Source organism: Arachis hypogaea, chromosome 20 (assembly GCF_003086295.3).
Source record: "Arachis hypogaea cultivar Tifrunner chromosome 20, arahy.Tifrunner.gnm2.J5K5, whole genome shotgun sequence".
Taxonomy (NCBI): Eukaryota; Viridiplantae; Streptophyta; class Magnoliopsida; order Fabales; family Fabaceae; genus Arachis; species Arachis hypogaea.
In genome coordinates, this window is record NC_092055.1 from 41,159,551 (window position 1) to 41,175,653 (window position 16,103).

Genomic DNA, 16,103 nt, shown 5'->3' on the forward strand with positions numbered 1-16,103 from the left:
TTAAAAAATATTATTTAAAAGAATACTATCAAACTATTAAAAAATGACTATAATTTTAAGAATAGTTACATTATAGCCACTATAACATAGTTATACTAAAATCTGCTTATATAAAATATACTATATTTACATATATAAGTATATTTGTTAGGTGTATAGTGTCTAACAAGTCCCTAATATAAATCTTGTCCAAAAAAAAACAAAAGTCCCTAATATAAATAAAATAATTCCAATAATTTAGCTACCTGAGGATCTCTGACCTCTTGTGGACCCTATGAAGCAAATGGAGCAACTATAATCATACTTTAGAGCCTTCAGAATCTAAAAATAACTTTAATTTACATAAAGTAGACTTCACTAATGTCAAAAGGTGACTCAGAAATGCCTCCTAAACAATAAATATATTCTCCATCATTGATTTCAAAATTCCCATTTTATATATTGTGATTATGATATTGCTAACGTTGAGGGTCGAGTTTAGTAGGGGACGCAGCGCCAAATGTAACTAATTAGTGTGTGCATGAAATTCTTTGTTTAAAATTTGTTAAACGACTTAAATCAGCTGGTAAGGGTTTTCTCTTTTCTTGCATAGCCAAAATACTGGCCTGCCTTTAGTGTTTTTCCTGAAACGGCATGTTCTTAAAGTAGAAGAAAACGCTCCGTGTGGGTCGTGCTTATCCAATAATCATGTCATCTTCTACATTACTGTCGTACATTTAAGAATTAAGATTGATTAATATTTTCTTTTTCCTTTGCTTATTCTTTTGTATCCTAAATAAGTGTTTTGTTTTTAAATTTTAAATTCCTAACTCACAACTATTATTAGATCATAACTTTTATTCACTTTTATTATTTTTTCGACTTTTTGAATTTAGAATATTACTACGTTATCTATTTAAATTACAGCTACAAGCATCAATTTAGTTAGGACAATTCTACAATGACTTTTACTTTTGTTTAAGTTATTCTTTATAATAAAATTTTACATTTAAATTATTAAGTTCAATTGTTATAATTTAATATCGTTCCAGGCGTTACTACTTCTAACAACCTTTTGACTTCACGCGCAACTATATATAACTGTCTTTTTTATGGAGATTTCGTTTTTATTTTTTAAATTTTTTAGTATTCTCTGCGTTCTTTTTTTTTCTGTATTTTATGTGTTCTCTTCCTTCTCTATGTTCCCTTTCTTCTCTGCGTTCTCTTCGTTCACGTTCACGATCAATGCTCTTTGATCTGATTTGAAGATTTGGATCAAATTTTTTTTTTGAAATTAAATTGTGAAATCAGGTTTGAATAGGTATTTTATTTTCGAAGACAATAAATGATACAAATTTAGACTGTCAGTTAAATCAGGGCGAATTGGATTATTATTTTGAAACGAATCAAGTGAATGAGGTTTGGTTCGAACCTCATTAATGTAGTTTAATTTGTTAGTATTTGATGCTCCTGTAGTTGAATAATTTCGTTTCTGTTTATGAAAATTGGTGTTCATAGGTGAAGGTTTGAATTTTAATGTAATATAGAATTTTTGAATTTTTTCTTTCGTTGAATCTGTTTTTGTTCCTACTTTCGATGCATTTGGAAAGACATTTTGGTTTAATCAGGAATAATTTTTGGTGTTTTTTCAGTTTTCCTGTGATGCTGATTAACAGTTTGTGCTAAAGGTTGGGAAGACTTTTAACACATTTGAAGAAGTTGAAAAATTCTACGAAAATTATTCTGAACTTGCAAGTTTTTCTATGAAAATTCAAAACACATATAAGAAGGAAAAAGAAATTAAAAACCAATTGATTACATGTAATAGAGAGGAGAAATAAAAATTGAATATATCTCCAACTCAGAAGGCAAATCCCTCAGCTGGATTAAATTGTCTTACAAGAATTTATATACATATATTAAAGGACGTTGGTGTTTGGGCTATTTCAAAGGTTGTTTTGCATCATTCACATCCACGCTGTCTAAATCAAGCAGAGATGCTTAAACAATACAGGCAGTTAAGCATGTTTGTATGCCATACAATTAAGAGTAACGATGAAGTTGGACCAAGCAAAACATATCAATCATTTGTCGCAGCTGGTGCGGAATTCTAAAACCACAAACTAACTGGCAAGTGCAACAGGTTGTACCAAGTAATATATCAGGTGAATGAGGGTCGATCACAAGAGGATTGATGGATCAAGCAACAATGATTGAGTGATTTACTTAGTCAAACAAGCACAAAAGAGTGTTCTAGGGTCAAATGCATTAAACAGTACTCAGAGAAATTACGAAAGCAAATGGTAAACGGGTTGTGAAAAGTATGTGAGAAATTAGTTAAGGATTCAGAGATATTTATTTTTCCGGATTAACAATTCTTACCAACTACTTTAATCATGCAAGATTCAATTCATGGCAAACTTTAATTGATTAAACCCTAATTCCTTAGTGATTTAATCTCCTCTAACCTAATCAACCGCCAATTTCTTGATCACTTAATTTAGATTAAAGGGTTAAGTTCAATTCTAGTTTATTAGCCACACAAACCCTAAATACCCAGAGATAAGGTGATTATATATTACGTATCACGTTAAGTCCAAGTTATTAGAGAATTATGAGGAATTACTTTCAAGCTGTTATTCAAGTGAGTTAACTTTTTCAAGATTTAACAAGAATTCAAGTAGAAAAAGATTTATTTTCCAATATACTCTAATTCCTAAAATGAAGAACGAAAGTAATCCTTGAATTGAAATCAATACATTAATCAAAGTAGAATAACAATAGTGTTATTCCATCCAAATAACCAGAGCTCCTAACCTTCACAAAGGAGGTTTAGTTGCTCATGACTCAGAGAAAACTAGGGTTCCAAATGTGTAAAGTGTGGAATGAGGAAGAGAGAGGAGAAGAGAGCACGAAGGGATGAATCTTTTCTCCTTTTATATCTAACCTAATTGATTTGGAAATAAAATAAAATAAAATAATAAAATCTAAACCCTAAATGATCATGTTTTGTTTTAAAAATAATGAATATAAAATAAATAAATAAATAAATAAATAAAAACTAAAACTAAAGCTACGAAGCCCTTTCTCTAAATTCATATTCGTGCTACTGGCACTAAACGCCAGGCTCGATGTTTAGCGCCACTAGCGTATGGCTCTGGAACATTTTACAAATCACCTAGCGCTAAATGTCGGGTCGTGGAGTTTAGCACCAACTCAACAGAAGGCTTGCACGCAACACGAGCTGTTTAGCGCTAAACGCCAGGTAGCAGTGTTTAGCGCCAGCTCAACAGAGTCGAATTTTCTCATTTTTTTTCTGCACGAACTCTATCAAACTCTAAATGTTTTGTCTCAAGATTTACTTGACACAAAAATACCACAAGCACTTAACTGGGGAACTGTTTTAGTTTTGATTTTTTCTTTTTGTAATTTCCCAGTCAGTGGTGCTCAGAGCTTTGGTATATTCTTTATTTACACTTGGCTTTGACTCTAAGTGTTCTGTCTTAAGTTTTACTTGACACATTCACACCACAAGAAAATTGGCTAGTGATTAGCCAATTTTGAGCCTATTTGAGCCTATTTTAATCTCCTTTTATTCTTTATTTTAGCACATCATTACCCTTAAGTGAAAAACAATTAATGTCCTTAATTTGGATCTTTGATTAGCTTAGGCTAGTGAGAGTGCATATCATTCAAGTGTGGGGAAAGTTTGGGAACATTGGTAGAGATAAAAGTGTATTTTGTAGCTTTGTTAAAATTTTAGAAATTGGGTACATACTCATACATTAAATATTTAAACTATATGCATTGATATTTTTGTATATATTTTATTTTGAAAAAAAAATTAAAAAGAAGGAAAGGAAAAAGAAAAAAAAAAGAAATTGAAAGCAATAAAGAGGGGACGAATATTAGCCCCAAAGAAAAGTAATAACAATGCATATGTGTTGTGATTGGAAAGAATGCATGAGTATGTGAAAAAGTGAGATTATGGGTAGCTAGGTATTGTGTTGGAATTACATAGGTTGTTATATGTTAGGTGAGAGCTTAAGTGATTAAAGATTCAAATTCTATCTCACTTAGCCATATACACCCTTACTTTGACCCTAACCCCATTACAACCTTATGAAAAGTCCTCGTGATAATTGTATTTATGCATTGAATAATTGTTGATTGTTAGATGAAAAATAAAACTTGGAGAACATGATTAGAGGAGAATTAAGTAAATTGACCTTAAACACTTGAGCAACTAGAGTGCATATACACATCTGGTGAGGGGTTCGATTGCTCAATCCTATGTTTCCACCTCTTATCTTGTGTTTTCTTGCAAGTAGCCTCGTTAATTTTAAAAATTTTGAATCAACTCTTTGGATTTTGATCATATTGCACTATTTCTTTGCTTTAACCCTAATGATCTATTTTGAATTGATTAGAATTTATTTGTTTGTTTTTGCTAAACTCAATTGGAAACCATAGTATAGCTATAAGTAGTTGGCATTTAGTATAGTTGCATGCATGTAGGTAGTGCATTGAATAAGTTGCTTGCTTTTTTACCCTTCTTTTTTTTATTGTGACTAGTATGAGGACATGCTATTGTTTAAGTGTAGAGAAATTGATGAATCCATATTTGATGATAAATTTTGGATTGAATTGAGTGGATTTCATCATATAAACACAAATTTATTCACTTAAATAGCATGTCACGAGTCCCAATGCGTGACTTCATTAAAAAGTCACGTGGCTCACGATTTTGGAAGCTTGGAGGCCCAATTCTGCATAGCCTGAAGCTTATATGGAAGGGCAAGCAAGGGGTGAACACACATAAGCCACTTAGGCCTTTTTAGATAATTTTTAGGAAATTTTAGTTTAGTTTTTCTTAGGTTTTCTCTCAACTTTCTTAGGATTTAATTAGGTTTTATATTACAAGCTTATAATTTTCATTTTGATCATGAATTTTAACTTGCTTTTATTGTAAGTATTTCTTGAATTTCTCTTTAATTGCAACATTTGTGCTACACTTTCTTTTATATATATATATATATATATATATATATATATACTTTTGCAATTTTGAGTTCTAGTTGATGAATTTAATGTTTCGTAGTTATTATATGTTTGTTTAAGCTGCCATTGTTAATTTTGTTCATTGATTATTTATAGTTTTAAGTATTTTTGAAATTTTGCTATTTTTGTGAATATGCCTACCAAGTATTTGTTGAAATGTCAATTTTAAACATGGAGTAAATTTTCACTCCTTGCCTTGGGAAAATGAGTATATAGGATACTAGAGTCATAATGTCCGACATTTAGTGGTAATTCTTGGGTTGTTAGTTGTTCTTATTTCCACTAACGCTAGCTTTTTACTAAGATAATTAGTAAGTTAGCTAGGATTTGTGGATTGAGAACAATTATGCTCACTTGACTTATTCTTCGATGTTAAGGGTTAACTAGGTGAGATTAATCCATTATAATTACCATAGTTGTGGTTATAACAAGGAAAGAATTCCTTAACTTAACCCAAGCCAAGGTTCCATTTATGCCTTGAACTACATTTCCACTAGCTTCAACCTTGGTTTCTCCCCATTTGCATTAATTATTCTTTAACTCATTCATTAGTTTATTCATTGCACTTTTATTGTTTTTTAATTCCTTTAATCAATGCTCTATAATTGAAACCCCCGTTTTCACAAACAAACTTGTGCACTCATGATCACTAGTTTCGTGGGAGATGATCCGGGAATTCAAACTCTCAGTTAATTGATTTAAATTGTGACAATTCTTTATTTAAACTTTGATTGCGAGGATCGATTGTCGGTTTGGACTATATTTACAATGGAATTACTTCGTGAAATTCCGATCGGCATAAATTCTCGCATGGTGCACGAAATTGTGATGTCCAGACTCGAACAATCCCTGGCAACGTGAGCAACTTGGTACGCGTAATCGTGATTACACTTTAATTATGTAAAATTCATAGCTCTTTCTTTCCCTGGCAATGGCGCCAAGAACATGGTGCCAATACCATGGTTCACAACTTCGATACAACTAACCAGCAAGTGCACTGGGTCGTCCAAGTAATACCTTACGTGAGTAAGGGTCGAATCCCACGGAGATTGTTGGTATGAATCAAGCTATGGTCACCTTGTATATCTCAGTCAGGCAGATGTAAAGTGATAATGGTGTTTTCGAATATTATATAATAAAATAGGGATAGAGATACTTATGTAAATCATTGGTAGGAATTTCAGATAGGCGAATGGAGATGCTTTTCGTTCCTCTGAACCTCTGCTTTCCTGCTATCTTCATCCAATCAGTCTCACTCCTTTCCATGGCTGGCTTTATGTGATACATCACCACTGTCAATGGCTACTTTCGGTCATCTCTCGGGAAAATGATCCAATGCCCTGTCACGGCACGGCTAATCGTCTGGAGGCATCACCCTTGCCAATGGCTTCATCTTATCCTCTCAGTGAATAATATGCTCACGCACCCTGTCACGGCACGGCTATTCATCTGTCGGTTCTCGATCATGCTGGAATAGGATTTACTATCCTTTTGCGTCTGTCACTAACGCCCTGCAATCGCGAGTTCGGAGCTCGTCACAGTCATTCAATCATTGAATCCTACTCGGAATACCACAGACAAGGTTTAGACTTTCCGAATTCTCTTGAATGCCGCCATCATTCTAGCTTACGCCACGAAGATTCTGGTTAGGAGATCTAAGAGATACTCATTCTAGTTAATTCATGTAGAACAGAAGTGTTTGTCAGGCACGCGTTCATAAGGGAGAAGGATGATGAGCGTCACACATAATCATCACCTTCATCACGTTCTTGGGTGCGAATGGATATCTTAGAAGCGAAATAAGATGAATTGAATAGAAAACAGTAGTACTTTGCATTAATCTTTGAGGAACAGCAGAGCTCCACACCTTAATCTATGGAGTGTAGAAACTCTACCGTATGAAAATACATAAGTGTAGGTCCAGGCATGGCCGAGATGGCCAGCCCCCTAAACGATATCACAGGATCAAAATACAATCCGGGATGCCAAATACAATAGTAAAAGGTCCTATTTATAATAAACTAGCTACTAGGGTTTACATGAGTAAGTAATTGATGCATAAATCCACTTCTGGGGCCCACTTGGTGTGTGCTTGGGCTGGGCTTTGAGTGTTACACGTGTAGAGGTCCTCCTTGGAGTTGAACGCCAGCTTTAGTGCCAGTTTGGGCGTTCAACTCTGGTTTTGGCTCCTTTTCTGGCGCTGGACGCCAGATTTGGGTAGAAAGCTTGCGTTGAACGCCAGTTTACGTCGTCTATTCTTGGCCAAAGTATGGACTATTATATATTGCTGGAAAGCCCTGGATGTCTACTTTCCAACGCAATTGGAAGCGCGCCATTTTGAGTTCTGTAGCTCCAGAAAATCCACTTTGAGTGCAGGGAGGTCAGAATCCAACAGCATCAGCAGTCCTTCTTCAACCTCTGAATCTGATTTTTGCTCAAGTCCCTCAATTTCAGCCAGAAAATACCTGAAATCACAGAAAAACACACAAACTCATAGTAAAGTCCAGAAATGTGAATTTAACATAAAAACTAATGAAAACATCCCTAAAAGTAACTAGATCCTACTAAAAACATACTAAAAACAATGCCAAAAAGCGTATAAATTATCCGCTCATCATCGCACCAGCTAGAAAAACAACTCTTTTGAGCTTTTCATCAAATTTAACCTCCCTAGCCATTGATGCTCAGAGTCTTGGGCCTTGCTTTTTATTTTCTTTCTTCTTTTCTTGCTGTTTATTTTGCTTCAAGGATCAATTTCTTGTTTAATTTAGAGAATTCATAATACTTCTCTAAATTCCTGTACCTCAAGAATTAACAACCTTAACTCTAAGATCAAATATGCACTATTCTTTTCATGTATTCAAAATCACAGTTAAATACCACCACATCAAGATAAATAAGATAATTCAGAATATAAATTCAAATTCTCATGTATTATATCATTTCTTTTTCTTTTTTGAATTCAGGCTTAATGGGTGATGCATGAGACAACTTTTTCAACTAAAATTAAAATACTAAAACAATTAACTAGAAATAAAAAGACTAAAACTGCTAATACTCATGCAAAGGATTGGAAACATATAACAAAAAACATGAAATAATAAAATAAAAGCAAAAATAGGGAAATAACATAAAAGAACTCAATGAACTCAGTCGTCTTGGTGGCTGCCTCCTCCCTCTGATGGAGCTCCTGGGAATCCTCTCTGAAACCCAAAGTCGCGCCTCATCTGTGAGAGCTCCTAACACTGACTCTACTGCTCCTCCAATAGCTGCTGAAGAAGGGCAGTATGGCCCTCATGACTCACCCTCAGTTGATCAATGGATGAGGTTAGCTGCTGTTAATACTCCTGTGAAGGGAAATACTTTTTCTGAGGCATCACTGGCTGCTCTGGCTGAGGTGGTGGAACCGGCTCCTCCCTCGAGGCTCTAACATACTCCCAAGCATACTCCATAGTCTTCTTAGAGATGGGCCTCTCTATGGAGATAAGTGTATCATGCTCAATATGCACTCTGGCAGCATCACAGAGGAGATAGATAAGGTACGGCAATGCCAGCTTGGCGTAGGTAGAGGCATTGGAAGCAATGCTATAGATCTCCTGTGGAATCACCTGCTCCACCTCCACCTCGTTTCCGAGCATGATACAATGGATCATCGCTACTCGGTCTATGGTAACCTCAGAATGATTGCTCATCGAGATGATGGAGCGCTGAATAAACTCCAACTGGTAAGGCTGGCCCTCAGAGTTGAGCCTCCACTAGGCTCCTGGAAGGCATATATCTACAAGTATCTGGTCTGGCTTCTGTTCATTGCTGATTCTCTCTGTATAAGAATGAGGATCCTTTCTAGTTTATGGCAAGCAGACCACCTCTCTCACCCTCTGTGGACCAAACTCAAGGATCCGACCTCTAACCATCGTGCGCCAATTCTTAGGGTTAGGATTTATGCCCTTCATATGCTTGTATGTGACCCAAGCATTGGTGTAAAACTCTTGGACCATCAGTTGGCCCACCTCGGTAGCTTGATTGGATTATGTGTCCCAGCCCCTCCTCCGGATCTCAGCCTGAATCTCTGGATACTCGACCAGCTTGAAATCAAACCGGACCTCCAGAATAACCTTCTTCTGCCCAGTGATCTCATGAAAATGGTCCTCGTAGACCTTGGAGCTGAACCGGGTCGAGTCAAAAGGTCCGGTCACTGGGGCCTTCTCTTTCCTCTTCCTAGAGGAAGATTCTCCTGTCTTGGGTGCCATCAGTGAAAATCAATGAAGAAGAAAAGCGGCGCAACCACACCAAACTTAAGAGTTTTGCTCATCCCTGAGCAAAAAAGAAAAATATAAGGGAAGAGGATTGGCGGGAATTTAATGGGGGGTAGATGGTTAAATGGGGAATAGAATAAAATGATATGGGGAGGAGAATGTATGTAACAGTGAAAAAAAAAGAGGGTTAATGAAGGGAGAGATATAGGGGAAGTGGGGAAACTGAATGGGGAGTGGTGCGGTAGAGTGGGGCCCACGCTTTTCAATTTTCAAAATTTAAATCCCCCTTCGAGTCAGACCTGCAGGCGCTATTGGCACTAAACGCCGATCTTAGCGTTTAGCGCCGCTAGCGTGTTTCACCTTTTTTTTTTAGGATGAGGCCTTGGCACTAAACGCTGGAACTCGTGTTTAGCACCATTGGGACAAAAAAGGTTTCACATATTTTAGCCTCCTTGGCGCAAAACGCCCAGCATGGCATTTAGCGCTACTAAGACAGTGGCTAATTCTTGGGTTGCGTGCTCCTCGACGCTAAATGCCCAGCCTGGTGTTTAACGCTAGCTCCACAGAGGGCTTGCCTTGAATTACGTGTGATCTGGTGCTAAACGCCAGGTCGAGGTGTTTAGCACCATACCTTCAGTAAGCTCCCCTCAAAATTGTGCCCCCTAGCGCCAAACGCCAGGTCCAGCGTTTAGCGCTAGGGCCATTTTGACGATCGGGATTTTTGCCAGTAAAGAATGTCATAAAAACAGTCGCGTTGTAGATATAGTCTCTAAACCAACAAAAATCCCTTTCGTGCAAACGTTTTGGTTGTCACAAGTAACAAACCCCTTTTTAAATTGTTAACCGAAGTATTCAAACCTCGGGTCGTCTTCTCAAGGAACTGCAGGGAAGTATGTTCTTATTATTGGATCTGAAGGTTGTAAATCGGGGTTGAGAGTAAGGAATAAATATGACAAATAATTTAAATGGCAATTAAAATAAATAAATACTGTAAAGCAAACTTTTGGAAAGGTATGAGAAATTGGAAATCCAGACTTAATTATCCTTATCAACAACAATGAAAGTTGAATCTTAATTCCACTTAGTCAACCTTTGCTAAAGCAAAGGAAAGTCAAGGGACTAATTAGTTTGACCTTCGAATCCTATTTATTTCCTAAGAAAAGATTGGGATTATTGAAGTTCAGTTCAATTAGCAAAGATAACAGTTATCAATTATATTGAGCTAAGATAACTCCTGAGTTACTGATTTCTTAACCAGGACCAAAAGGGAAAAGAGTAAAATTACTGGAATAAAACTATCCTCAGATGGGAATAATTGGAACTAATAAATAAACTAAAGCAATCATAAACTGAAATACCTCAAATAACATTAATTCAAAATAGTGATCTGTAACATGGAAAAATTCATAAATTAAATAGCAAAAGTAGTCAATCCACTAAAATAATGGCATGAATAAAAGTAAAAGGGAAGCTTAAAGTAAAGGAGCATTAAACCTGGGATTGAGAGTCACTCTTAAAACTAAGAGAAGTCCTAAATCATAATCCTAAGAGAGAGAGGAGAGAACCTCTCTCAAAACTAAATCTAAATCATGAAAACTAAACTAAAGTGGTGACTCTCTGAATGGATGTATTCCCTCACTTCATAACCTCTGGTCTATGCCTTCTGGACTTGGATTTGGGCCAAAAAGGGCTTCAGAAATCGCTGGGAGCGTTTTCTGTAATTTCTGGTGCGTGGCCTCTGTCACGCGTCCGCGTGGATCACGCAGTCGCGTCGTTCGGAGCTTTTTCTTGCCACGCGGTCGTGTCAGTCATGCGACCGCGCCATATGCGTTCTGCTTAAGACGCACGGTCGCGTTAGTCATGCGGCCGCGTCGCTGTTGATTCACGCTTGGCACGCGATCGCGTCATCCATGCGATCGCGTGGATGCCAGTTTCTTCATAACTCTGTTTTGCACTTTCCTTCCATTTTTGTATGTTTCCTTTCCATCCTTTAAGTCATTCCTGCCTTAGAAGATCTGAAACTACTCAACACACTAATCACGGCATCGAATGGAATTAAAGGTCATTAAAATAATTAATTTAAAAGCATAGGAAACATGTTTTTCACATACATCACATAATAAGGAAGGGAAAGTAAAACCATGCAATTAACATGAATAAGTGGGTGAAGGATTGAATAAATCACTCAAACTAAGCACAAAATATATCATAAAATATGGGTTTATCAGCACCCGAAGCAAATTCTCTCCAGAGTGTGTTGTTTTCCCTTCTAATTCCACATGTTCCTTTTTTAACACTTTGCATGACTAAAACATACATAAAAAGTAGGAAAAGTATAGAAAACTATAATGAAATAAATAAAATCCAAAATCAAAATAACTGTAAACTAAGGATACAGATAGTTGGGTTGCCTCCCAACAAGGGCTTCTTTAACGTCACTAGCTTAAGGCCAGCTCTACTAAGTTAGCAGATGAGCGGACCTCTGACAATCAACCTTGCCTCCAAGATAGTTCTTCAGTCTCTGACCATTGATAGTGACTCTCCTATCAGAGTTCTCTTCCTAGAGCTCCACATGGCCAAACTAAGACACTTTAGTCACCACAAATGATCCTAACCACTGGGACTTCAGCTTCCCAGGTAAGAGCTTGAGCCTTGAGTTGAACAATAAGACTTTCTGGCTTGGCTCAAATACTCTAGTGGCTATTTTCTTGTCATGCCATATCTTTGTCTTCTCTTTATAGAGCTTAGCGTTCTCATAAGCTAAATTTCTGAATTCATCAAGCCCATTCAGTTAAAGGAGCCCCTTTTCTCCTGTAGCCTTAGCATCAAAGTTCAGGAGCTTTGTTGCCCAATATGTTCTGTGCTCTAACTCCACTGGCGAGTGACAGGCTTTACCATAGACCAACTGATATGGGAACATGCTAATAGGAGTCTTGAATGCTGTCCAATATGCCCAAAGAGCATCATCAAACTTCCTAGCCCAATCCTTCCTTGAAGTACTAATGGTCTTTTCCAGAATCTTTTTGAGTTCTCTGTTAGAGACCTTAACCTGTCCACTTGTTTGAGGATGATAAGAGGTTTTCACTTTATGATAGACTCCATACCTCTGAAGAAGTGAGTCTAGCTGTTTGTTCCAGAAGTGGCTTCCTCCATCACTAATTAGTATCATTGGGACACCAAATCGACTAAAAATATATCTCTGAAGAAAGTTCAGTACCACTTTAGAATCATAAGTGGGTAAAGCCACTGCTTCCACCCACTTGGACACATAATCAACCGTCACCAAAATATAAGTGTTTGAGTATGAGCGTGGGAAAGGACCCATGAAGTCAATACCCCACACATCAAACAACTCAATCACTAGTATTCCTTACTGTGGCATCTTATGGTTGTGGGGAAGATTCTCTGCTCTCTAGCACTTGTTGTAGTTCCTCACAAAATCCCGAGCATCTCTAAAGAGAGTCGGTCAATAAAAACCGCTCTAGAGGACCTTAGTAGCCATCCTCTTACCACCTAAGTGGCCACCATACTCAGAACCATGACAATGCCAGAGAATCTGCTGTGTTTTCTCATATGAGACACAACGCCGGATAATACCATTTGAGAATCTCTTGAAAAGATAAGGTTCTTCCCACAAGAAGTACTTGGCATCATTTAAAAGCTTTTTAACCTGCTGTTTCCTTGGAGATGAACCTCATGGCTTTGTAATTTGCAATATCTGCAAACCATGGAGCCCTCTGAATCATAAAGATTTGCTTATCTGAAAAGGTCTTAGTCACAGGAGTGGGTTGTTGCATTCCCTCCTCAGGCTTAATCCTAGAAAGATGGTCAACCACTTGATTCTCTAACCTTTTCCTGACTCTAATCTCAATATCAAACTCTTGAAGAAGGAGCACCCACCTAATCAACCTTGGCTTAGCATCCTGTTTGGTTAGAAGGTACTCAATAAACTTTTCAACCATGTCAGAAAATATGGAAAGCATGCACCTCTGAAAAGTTATTGGGACATTACACAGTCCAAACGGCATCCTCCGGTAAGCAAATACACCAAAAGGGCATGTGAATGCCATCTTTTTTTTATCTTTAGGGTCCAATGCAATCTGATTATAGCCAGAATAACCATCTAGAAAATAATAGAATGCATGTCTGGCTAACCTCTCAAGCATCTAATCAATGAAAGGCAAGGGAAAGTGATCCTTCCTTGTTGCACTATTGAGCCTCCTATAATCAATACACATACGCCACCCAGTGATGGTTCTTGTGAGAATAAGCTCATTCTTGACCATTGTCACCCCTCCTTTCTTGGGAACCACTTGCACAGGACTCACCCATGGACTGTCAGAAATTGGATAAATTATCCTGACTTCCCAAAGCTTTATAGCCTCTTTTTAGACCACTTCTTTCATGGTTGGATTGAGCCACCATTGTGGTTGCACTACTGGTTTAGTATCTTCTTCAAGTAGGATCTTGTGCATACACTTAGCCGGACTAATCCCCTTCACACTAATAGTCCACCCAAGAGCTATTTTATAACTCTTGAGCACTTGTAGCAATGATTTCTCTTCCTCATACCTTAGAGAGGAGCTAATAATCACTGGATAAAAATCATGCTTGCCTAGGAATACATACTTCAAAGAGGGAGGAAATGGCTTCAAATCAAGCTTTGGAAGCCCTTCCTCTTTGCTAATGGCATTAGGTTCCCTCTCTTGAGGTGGTAAATCATCAATCTCAAGTAAACCATCCTCTGAAGAGGGTTCCAAAACACCATCAAGCTCTTTAGATTCAAAAACCTCTTGAATTAGTAGCTCAATAAGACCAACTCTCATACATCCCTTGGAATCACTAGGATATTGCAGAGCCTCAAGCACTTGACCCTTAAAGTCAATTCACCCTTTTGCACATCAATAAGGGCTCTTCATGTAGCTAAAAAGGGTCTCCCCAAAATAATAAAGGCATTTTTGTCCTCTTCCATATCAAGTATTACAAAATCAGTAAGAAAAATAAATGGTCCTACTTTCACAAGTAAATTCTCAACAACTCCCAAAGGAAACTTAATTGAAAGGTCAACAAGTTGAAGAGAAATACGAGCTAGTGGATTTTACCTCATCAATTTGGAGCTTTTTCATCAAGAAAAGTGGCATGAAATTGATGCTAGCTCCAAGATCATATAGTGTCCTCTGAATAGTGATATCACCAATGGTACAAGGAATAAAAAGGCTTCTAGGATCTTGCATCTTCTTAGAGAGATCCTTCTGAATAATAGCACTACATTCTTTTGTAAGCACCATGGTTTCACTCTCCTTCCAATTCCTCTTATTGGTCAACAACTCCTTCATAAACTTAGCATAAAGAGGCATTTGCTCAAGGGCCTCTGCAAAAGAAATGTTGATCTGAAACTTCTTGAAAACCTCTAAAAATATGGAAAACTGCTTGTCTTTGGAGGCTTTCTAAAGTCTCTGAGGATATGGCATCTTAGGCTTGTACTTAGGTGCTTTAGGCTTTGCCGGATATTGCAAAAGATCAACCAGAAAAGGGTTATCCGGATGCCTTGGAGGGGAGTGTTCTTCTTGGCTCTTAGCCTCCTCCAGAGTTTCTTTTTTAACCGGATCCTCACTAACTTTTGCTTCTGAACCTGTTACCCTACCACTTCTCAAATGTATGGCCTTGTACTCTTCCCTTGGATTACGCGCTATATCACTGGGTAAGGTATTAGGAGGCCTCTCAGATGCTTGCTTACTCAACTGACCCATTTGGATCTCCAAGTTCTTGAGTGAAGCTCTGGTTTTCTGCATAAAACTATGAGTGCTCTTGGAAAGTTTTGCAACTATAGATTCTAAGTCAGATGATTTCTGAGAATGGGAAGATGCTTGTTGTGGTTGAGAGGGCTGAAAATGGTAGTTGTTGGAGTTGTTCTGATTAAAATTGCCCTGAGAATTGTTGCTAAAATTCTGTGCCTCTGTGGTTGATTTCTCCAACCAAAATTAGGGTGATTCCTCCACCCCGGATTATAAGTTTTAGAGAATGGATCATTATTGAGGGGTCTAGAGGAATTGCCTATGTAATTAACCTATTCAGGAGAAATTGGCCATAATCATAACTCTCACCTTGAGAAAAGTTGCCACTCATGTCATAGGAAGTATCTTATATATTAATTGTTGAGACTTGCAATCCACTCAAGTGTTGAGTAATAGCATTAATCTGTTGAGATATAGCCTTGTTCTGAGCAAGAATTGTGTCCAAAATATCCAATTCCATGACTCGTTTTCCCACAGAGGTCCTCTCAAAAGAATATAGATATTGGTTGTTAGCAACTATCTCAATCAAATCAAGAGCTTCCTCAGGAGTCTTTTTCATGTGAAGAGACTCGCCTGCAGAATTGTCCAAAGACATTTTGACGGCCTCAATAACTCCATCATAGAAAATCTACAACTGAATCAAGTTTGAAAACATGTTATGAGGACATTTTCTGAGCATCAGCTTGTACCTTTTCCAAGCTTCATAGAGAGATTTACCCTCTCTCTGCCTGAAAGTCTGAACATCAGTCCCCAGTTTAGTCAGCTTTTGAGGTAAAAAGAATTTAGTCAAAAATCGATTGACCAACTTGTCCCATGTATCCAAGCTCTCCTTGGGTTGTGTGTCAAGCCACTGTTTGGCTTTGTCCCGTACAGCAAACGGAAAGAGCAACAACCTATAGACATTAGGATGAACTCTATTGGTCTTCACCGTATCACAGATTTGTAGAAAATTGGAGATGAATAAGTTTGGGTCTTTCTGTGGGAGTCCATAAAACTGACAATTTTGTTGCAC

General features: G+C 37.4%; 1 protein-coding gene across 1 annotated transcript; it reads right to left on the bottom strand.

The window, feature by feature from the left end:
• Positions 1-12,087: 12,087 nt before the first annotated feature.
• On the bottom strand, positions 12,088-14,584 carry LOC140183041 (uncharacterized). Its single transcript, XM_072231042.1, has 4 exons — positions 14,399-14,584; positions 13,922-14,170; positions 12,967-13,219; positions 12,088-12,236 (listed from the first exon to the last, which is right to left on the bottom strand). Exons 1-4 carry the CDS (start codon positions 14,582-14,584, stop codon positions 12,088-12,090), a joined length of 837 nt encoding a protein of 278 aa, XP_072087143.1.
• Positions 14,585-16,103: the final 1,519 nt, after the last annotated feature.